Source organism: Polyodon spathula, chromosome 39 (assembly GCF_017654505.1).
Source record: "Polyodon spathula isolate WHYD16114869_AA chromosome 39, ASM1765450v1, whole genome shotgun sequence".
In the NCBI taxonomy this organism is placed as follows: domain Eukaryota; kingdom Metazoa; phylum Chordata; class Actinopteri; order Acipenseriformes; family Polyodontidae; genus Polyodon; species Polyodon spathula.
This window is the reverse complement of record NC_054572.1, coordinates 1,796,177-1,805,039: the sequence shown is the minus strand read 5'-3', so window position 1 is coordinate 1,805,039 and position 8,863 is coordinate 1,796,177. Positions and strand designations below refer to the sequence as shown.

General features: G+C 37.5%; 1 protein-coding gene across 5 annotated transcripts; it reads left to right on the top strand.

The window, feature by feature from the left end:
- Positions 1-508: 508 nt before the first annotated feature.
- On the top strand, positions 509-8,173 carry LOC121304639 (transmembrane and death domain protein 1-like). Of its 5 annotated transcripts, none has more exons than XM_041235882.1 (7): positions 509-558; positions 872-926; positions 1,681-3,282; positions 5,514-5,696; positions 6,355-6,477; positions 7,213-7,359; positions 7,554-8,173. In XM_041235882.1, the coding sequence occupies exons 3-7, from the start codon at positions 3,273-3,275 to the stop codon at positions 7,949-7,951; spliced, it is 861 nt and encodes a 286-aa protein (XP_041091816.1). In that variant the 5' UTR covers positions 509-558; positions 872-926; positions 1,681-3,272; the 3' UTR covers positions 7,952-8,173. The 5 variants fall into 5 exon arrangements, with proteins under 5 accessions (XP_041091816.1, XP_041091817.1, XP_041091818.1 ...); XM_041235883.1 differs by having other exon boundaries at positions 530-558; positions 1,637-3,282; XM_041235884.1 differs by lacking the exon at positions 509-558 and having other exon boundaries at positions 568-926; positions 1,681-2,791; positions 3,212-3,282.
- The last annotated feature ends 690 nt before the right edge of the window (positions 8,174-8,863 follow it).

Sequence of the window (8,863 nt, the reverse complement as noted above, 5' to 3'; positions counted from 1 at the left end):
CAGATCTCTGATGAGATAAGCGTAGCAACGTCAAGAGATACAGGAACAGTGTGCCTTGCACAGCCTTTCATGCTTGCCCACCCTTTACCCTGTGTTAACTGATATTACTGTAATACATAAACATTCACACTGTAAAATACACAGTTCTCCTCTATAGGAATGTCTCAAAGACTTCAACCTCTCAGCTGTAGATTATTATTTAATGTATTTGTTGTTATTATTATTATTATTATTATTATTATTATTATTATTATTATTATTAAACCTTGCAGAGGTCTCATCATTACAGAATAACTGCTCAACAGCACTTTCAGATTAGCTCCTAAGGGAGGGCTGGTATTCTAAATGAATTTTGATTGCTCTGTGATTGTATTTACGATGTTGAAAATGAGGCTGCCAGTAATCCACCCTGAAGGGTGGGGCATATACCTATGACTGAAGGGGGTGGGGTCATCACAGGTTCTTTTGTTCTATTGGTCCATCTATGCAGTTTAAACGACAGCACCTAGGCAGACAGGTAGATAAAGACTGCAATGCAACAAAGAACCCAAAAAAAGGGTAGCTCTCTCGTCCTCTTGCATCTACTCAAATCTTGTTTTATTCTTTATTCTTTTGCCTTCCTTGAGTGATCTGTTTCTTTTTTCCTATACTTTACTATATATATATAGTTAGATGAAAAACAAGTCCAGTTTCTGTAATCAGATTTGTTTCCATTTAGCAAGTCTGCTTACTCTGTATAGAAAATGGCATGGGAAATAGTTTGGTACAGTGACTATTTACCGTTAAATATAATTTCCTTACCTGGTTTCTTTATTTTGTTCAGGTTTTTTTTATTATGCTAACTGAATCTGATTCTTTTCTTGTTAAACAGCTTTTCTGAACTAGTATAAAATCATCTGGATCAGTCTGCATGCACAGAGGAGAAGGTGAGTGAGCATTAAACTGCTACTACAACAGTGGGTACTGACTGAACTAAACATTTACTCAGCAAAATGTGTGGATCACAATACTGTGATTACCTTATAAATGTATGCTGTGGTACACCATGGTAAAGCACAGGCACCTATGTTAGAACATTATGTTAAAAACGTTTTGCAGACTATTGACGATAGTGTAACTTCATGGTATAACCACTGGAGAAATGCAAATTTACTGTGGTCTGCCATAGTATATTTTTCAAAAGTTGGATATTACAATAGTTTAATAGTTTTATAGTGCTTTTGCATTATAATCCAACATTTTAAATGATTTAGAAATTTTAATGCAACTGCAATTTAAAAAAAAAAAGCCTAGTTAGAAATGTGAAATGCCTCTATAGAAATGTCAGACAATTCTCAATAGCAATTGAATCAAAGAGTTTATCATGAAACCAAGCAGCCCTGACAATTTCTTTTTCAACCTGAACTGCTTTTTCTTTAAAACATGTTAGAAAGTTCAATTAAAAAGCCGTTTCAGATCAGCAGGAGAGCAGTTAAGAAGGATCGAATGAAAGTCTGCAGTAGAAAGGGGAAAAAAAAAATCTAAACGAAATTGTATTTCATTTCTGTAATTAAACATACCATATATGAATGCATAGAGGTCGCCAAACTTGCTGTTGCACTACTGGTCTAAACTTTGTTTCCTTTTACTTCTACAGCATTCTCAGATTCATTTTTAAAAGATTACATTTTTTTTTTTTAGCACTAACCCTTGGGTTATTGTGAGGACACTGGAAATCTCAGATGATGTTTGCAGCCCGTTGCAACACGTCTGCATGTTTGAGCGCTGAGGCATTTCAAACACACCTGCAGGTGATGGTGGGATCGGCACATTCGGGTCTGGTCTTGTAAGGAGATGCCAGCCAGACACGGCTCAGGTGTAGATTCCACTGCGGGAACGGCATGTCCCAGCTGGCCTGTGTAAGGGAAGCCACGTCAAAGAGCACTTTGTACTGTTCAGATGGATCACATAGGTGTTGGCTGCTTGAAAGGGGTTTATTTTCTTACTTTTTCTTGTGACTCAGATTCCAAAAGCACTCCCCGAAAGAATAAAGAGCTCAATTAATTGGATGTCTCTTAGCACAGTTTATCGCAGTAAATCTGTAAAGTCATTTTGTCATTTTTCCCATGGTGATACTAGTAACTTATTTAACTTGAGTTGCTCAGATCAGACGGAAATCGCTGGACTTGTGTTTCAGAGCTCTGAGCAACAAGAACGAATCCGCTAAAGGGTGGAAAAGTTACTTTTCTATAGAACAACTGTTTATATTGTTTTTATTAATGATGTACTGAATACCACAGTACTTATTGAGTGTTTCATGTCTCCATGGCTCAATTTAAAATTGAAAAACACCTGCACGGCCTTTGTGAAAATACACTAGCGAGTACTGTATTCCAAGCCGTCTGTTAAAACTAAAATAATAATGACGTAAAGACAATGCAACTTGTGTATTTGTAAGCCATTTATCTCCAATTCTAAGCATATTGGGATACTAATCTGTGTAATCAGAAGATTGTGGATCCTTTTTTTTTTTAAGGCTTTTTGATTTCTTTTTTTAATTAAATATCCCGTTGAGTCATTTCAAGCCAGCCCCTTTCTGAGGAGTTCATCGTGGGTCTCAGAGTTTTTCCATGAATTCTGTCCTTCATTCCACCGGAGTCTGTGTCATAACCAATCAGATTTCAGTAGAGTGAAGTACAAGAGACATGGAGCTAAGACTTCCGCTTAGTGCCCACGACAGCCAACTCGCAGGACCAGCCAACAACGAAGAAGCTGATCCAGTCAGATCCGACCTCAACCAGTTACTGTACAGGTTTTTACATGAACTTGTATTCCATTTTTTAAAAGTATAAGCTCAGCAACAATATGTAAAGAAAAAACAGCTGCAGAAATAATAATAATAATAATAATAATAATAATAATAATAATAATAATAAATCGTATTTGTTACTGTGTGAATGTAAAAATGAGCAAAAACCGTAGATTTTAGCCTAAGGTTTTTCTTTTGATCCCCCTAAATACTACCTAGCAATTCCACTACTATTATCATAATATGAAAGACTTTAATAATAATGGAACGACAGCCTTTCACATAAAATGTATGTTATATAAAAACTGTGCTGCCAAAGGCCTTTGATTATGCATTACAGACAGAGTGCAAAACTGTTATAGGGTGTCTAATCTTTTTGAAAGACGAATGCAATGATGCTGTGTTTGATTCTCATTCTAACAGATCAAGGTTTGGCAGACCTGATTATGCGATTCTGAAGATGTGAGTCAGTGCCTTCTGCTCCATGCAGAGAAGTGAGAAACAGTAGTTGACTTACACTTTCTTTCACTGTGAAACAGAGCATTTGTATTTAGTAATCTTGCTAGCATTGTAACTGAGGATTCCCCCCCCCATGTGAAATAATAATACGTATGCCCTAGTAGAGTTTTTCATGTGTCTTTAACATCCCTATTCTTTGGTTTAAACATTAATTACAGCCAGCCTCTTGCCTTATTGTTAATTACAGCCCCTTGCCTATTCCCATCTTTAACATTTTCAATCTATCATTACATCATCACAATCAAATCAACAGCATCACAATATATACCCTTCCGTCACAATTTAAAAAAAAAAGTTTAAAACACTTTGTGTGAACTTTATGGAGATTTAGAAGTTGCCCTGCCAAAATGTAAAAAAAATACACATAAGCATTATAAATCACAGGCATAGATAGGGAAATTAACATGGTACAGTTCTGCATGCTGTGGCTGAATCATAGAATTCATGCACAGCAAAGTATTTTTCCAAAAAGAAGTTCTGACCATAAAGCACTTTATATATCAGAGCTGAAAAACAATTGCTGCAACCCCTGATGAAGACACAATATGTGTTGTGAAATGCGTTTTGTTTCATGCTTTGTTTTAATAAATAATAAAAGATTTTTAAAAACAAAATGTAATCTGCATATAAATATTAGCGGTCAGGTCTGAAAGAAGAGGAGATTTTTGAGTGTGCGACCAACCTTGTCTCTACGAGAGTCATCGAGTACAGTACACGTGGTTTACATGTCATTGCTGGGAACTATTTGTAACTCTGCAGAGACACTAATATAATTTACTGGTCCCGCTGCTTCACCTCTGAAGACAGGTGAGCATAAAAGAAGACACTTTAAATCACAGGAAAACTAAAAAACAGCAATCAAACTACTAATAACAGCAGCAATGCAGCAGTTTGCCGTGACCCGTGACCGTCCAGTAGCAAATGCTGTCTCATCCCTGGGAGCAGGACCTGCCTGCTTCTAATCACAGCCTCCTAGTCACCTGACTCAGAGCGCCCAACTGAAAAACAGGGTTTTTAAAACAAATAATTTGTAGAGACCATACTGTTTCTTTTTACAACTAAGTAAACAACAAGAATTGAAACAATAATTACACCAGAACAAAAACAAAGGCATTAAACCATTGTCCTTTTGGTTTAAACTGGTCATGTGACCACACCTGCCAGATACCCTTTTTACTGTAACAAAAACAAGACGCAGGCGTTAAAGGAAATGACATTGAAACTGAAATGATGTAAAAAATATGAGCGTTTAAGAATGGGAGAATACTGAAATGAATGGAAAATAAGTACCAGTACAAACTAAATCAGTTACTTACACAAAAACACCAAAGTAAACACTATTTACGTACGAAGGGCTTTCACCCTTTCACAGTAATGTGTGAACAGCACATGCCATAAAGCCCCACAGTATTCTGCATTGTTTCATTCCCCCTGATCTGATAAATACTTGATATAGCTAAACAGATAATTGCCCGTTCTTCAGATCACGCAGAATCACATTTAAATAACTTTATAAATCAAACAAACAACTTCATCGTACCAACTTTAAGCACATCTAGAAAGTGTAAACTGGTGTCAAACTATGTGTTGCCAGGTTTGTTGTCATGTGAGCACTGCCCTGTTTATAGAACACTGAATGGAAGAGTGACACCTGTCATTGTTAGATCACATGAAACTCAACATTCTAAATTCTAAAAAGAGATAAAACACAAGTAACAGCTTTTTTTTAACCAAACAACTGTTGGTCTTATGTAAATTTCAAAATGGAAAAAATAGGATTGGGATTGGTTCTTTTCCTATTCTTTAACTCCTGTTTTGGGGAGGATACAGGTGAGAAAAGGAGATTAATAACTTTAAAAAAACAGGCGCAGAAGGTGCCATCATATAACAAATAACAAACAAATATATAAATGTTTCTCCTGAATATAAAATTAATTTTAATGTAACATCATAACCTGTTATAAATGTCAATTATTGTTTAATTTAATTTGATTAGAATGGAACCCAGTTACTTATTTATTATTATTATTATTATTATTATTATTATTATTATTATTTATATTATTATTATTATTATTATTATTTGAAATCTAAAAAGTAAAAAAAAAAAAAAAAACCTGATAGGATCTGTTTGCTCCTAATTGGTTGTTCAGTGTTTCAAAGCGCATACTGTGCCGTACCATTCCTATTCGGTGTGTTCCCATAGTTGCTGATGATATTGGGCTACACCAGATGGACCGGATTTCTAATCTGCTCGCCCCCACTGAGTGCCAAGATCTGCACCAGTTCCTGACCAACCCAGAGCAGAACATCCTGGAGGAAGTAGACCGGATGTCCAAACAAAACAGCAACCTCGACATTAATGAGAAACGGAAGAAGCGATCCATCAGTAAGCATGCGCTTAAATTCACAATTACTTTCAGTGTCTGATCGATCTTTGATTTGTGGCTATTATATATATATATATATATATATATATATATATATATATATATATATATATATATATATATATATATATATACACACACACACCATTGGAAGACCAGTTTCTTGCCCTTGGGCAAAGCAGATCATAACAAGTGGGATGTTTGGAACGCACATTGGAAAGGAATCCTGACACAGAAGTACTTAAGTGCTTAGGATCATACCGTCATGATACCAGAAATTTACAACGTGAAAAGGCTACCACGGTGGCATCATTCTTGCCAAGAGTCTTTGTGCTTTTGTGCAATTGCCTCTTAGTACAGACCCACTCTATTGCCATTGAAAATTATTTGGTAGTGGAAATTAACTTCCATCCTTGGAATTACCCCAGTGCCATTGCCGGTGCTGCACACAGAGCCAAATCATTGGTGTCTTCCATGCTGTCCCCTGTTCACATTGTAAATAGTGATGATTAAAATCATCCCAGTTTTGTTTTCATTGCAATCTAAATATACCCTGCTATTACAAGCCTGGTCCATCTGTATGTATAACATAATCTAACAGATTGCTTGTGCGTGCATGCGTGCGTGCGTGCGTGCGTGCGTGCGTGTGTGTTTCAGCTACCCCTGCAGAGTGTACGAGGATCATGAAGGAGTGGCTGCTGGCCACTGCTGGAAACAGCATGTATTACGATAGACTCGCCAGAGCATTGCGGAAGATCGGGAGGTCAGATGTCTCAAGAGGTCAGACAGGGCATTTTTCTAAACTAAGTGCTGTAATCAGTGCATAAATAATTAGAGTCATTTGAACAATAGTAGTTGTTCAGTTAGCAGTTTTAATGATCTTAGCAGGAACTCTTAATGGACTTTGATAATAGATACTTTACACCATCTACACATATCTTATCAAGTGAGTTGTCCATTGTTTCTACCGCTGTTTCTTCTAAGGTTATTATTATAATTTAATATATTTTAAAACTTTGTCTGATTCAGAAAAGACTCTTATGTGAAAGGTGTGTGAAATGTTTACCCAACTCTGCAACTTTGGAAACGTTGAGTTTGTAATACAGAAAATCTCTTTACAAAATAATAGCAATCGAAAGGAACAAAATTTCTATTTTTTGGAACTCGTTTAACGAAGTGTCCGTAGTTGTTTTGTTCCCGCCAATGGATTGAATTCCTGTTTTCAATTTCTATGTCATTCTAAACAGGTGACTTGTCACCATAGCTGCAGTCTAGTTCAAATACATCGAAGTTCACTTTGGTTCATTTCCAGTGCAATTTAGCAGTTTTCCATGCTTTTCCCATGCTAATTAATTTACTTACCAGACAGCTGAGATTTACCAGCATGTGTTTTTATATGTTTTTACTACTCTTGTTCTGTGCTTTACTACAGTTTGCCATGGTGCAAAGTCATGCAGAGAATTAATTGCAATCAATGTCATTTTATTTATTATTCTTTGTTGTTTTTGTGTTCAGAAATGGGGAAGAACATCAACCAAGACAAGTCCTTGGGGATGAAGAAGTATGTGGAGGACTTCCAGAAGGGGGTCGAAGCCATGAAGTCTTCCATGATAGCAGCTGACTCAGACAAGTCTGCAGACAGGCTCCGCCAGGAGAGAGAATGTAAGACAAGACAGGCAGACAGACATGCTGTCAAACAAACGGATAGGCAGGCAGACAGAGCTGATATATAGAACTGTTCCAAAGATTTAATTTCACACTACCATCTACGTCACACAAAGTAATTAGAAATAAGTAATTCATATTTAATGGAATACAAAAATGCTACACCTCTGATTGCTGGGTCTTTTACACAGTGCTAGAGACGAACTGGGCCGACTTGGAGCTGATCATCGAGAGACAGCAGCTGCCTCCGTACCCTAGGAAACTCTTTGACGGGATTCGGCCTCTGATTTACGGGATCTTCTATGGCTTTTCCGGGGCGTTTCTTGTCGGCGGGATTGCTATCTTCTTCTCCATTAGGATCACGGAACGAGACTTTGAGGAACTGTTAATGCGTTCAACCTCCAGGAAGAAGCCCTGTCGCTACCAGAGGCTGCGTCACCCAGCCGATGTTCCATCCTCTTCCGATGAGGACAAGAGTGAAGACCACAAGAGCGAGCCCCCGAAGGGCAGGAAACCTGCAAAGAGATTCCGCGACTACTTCCCTGCCTTCAACCTCGGCAAAACAAATACTGGAAAGAATAAAGTCTGATGTACAGAGGGGGTTGTTGTTGATGTGACTCTGTGAATGGATGGTCACCTTAGTAAATACTGTGGTGAGATGATTGTTTTCATCTATATGCTATGCTGAGACACAGTGGTGATACAAATTTTGAACTGTCCCCTTTTTGTCACGTATTGGTTCAAAACAATCAGAAGTAAGCCTAGAAACAGTGCTACACATGCAGTGAATTGAATGTAAATACAAGTATAATTACACTACAAAGCTACTCGAGTGTGCTGGTGATTACGAGTTGAATTACTCAGAAATGTGGCAGTGTAATTGTCCACTGAATTCAGACAATGCTATGTTTAGCTCAGAACTAGTTTTGCTAGGGAACGCTCTGGCACCACATGGACAATTCTATCAGCAGTTCATTAATTAAACTGGTAGTGCTACTTATCACATCCAGTTAAAGAGACAATCACTCTTTTCTGCAGTTACATAAAGGGTGGAGGATACCAGATGATTATTAAGGCATAACCACAAATAATCAGCAAGGTGAGGAAAGATATGACTAACGAGGAACAAAGTCCTTCCTTCTGGACTGTGGTATCGGTCACAAAAAAAAACAAGCTCTCAAGAGAAGAGATTGAAACTGGAAACCAGATCAAGCCAATCAGACGGCACTCTAAATTAGCTTTCGACTCTTTTCAGGCGTTTGACTGACACACACATTATCCCTTAGTTTGTTTTCATTTCCACAAGGTGCCAACGCGTACATAATTGGATTCCCCATAGGACCCCCAGTCCTGGTTTATATTCTCAACAGTGCAAATTAAGAAACTTCATTAGGAAACATCATTCGCACTTAAACATTCAGCAGATTGCAAAGCAGTGGCTAATTATAAAAGCAACGGGTGGATGTCAGGAAGAACTGAAGGCTTAAATGAAATTTGCAGC

Bases quoted from the DNA above. Each gene is read 5' to 3' on its own strand.
- LOC121304639 (XM_041235882.1), top strand. The intron at 6,478-7,212 runs GTCAGACAGGGC...TTTTGTGTTCAG, and splicing joins GAGGTCAGATGTCTCAAGAG to AAATGGGGAAGAACATCAAC. The intron at 7,360-7,553 runs GTAAGACAAGAC...TCTTTTACACAG, and splicing joins GCTCCGCCAGGAGAGAGAAT to TGCTAGAGACGAACTGGGCC.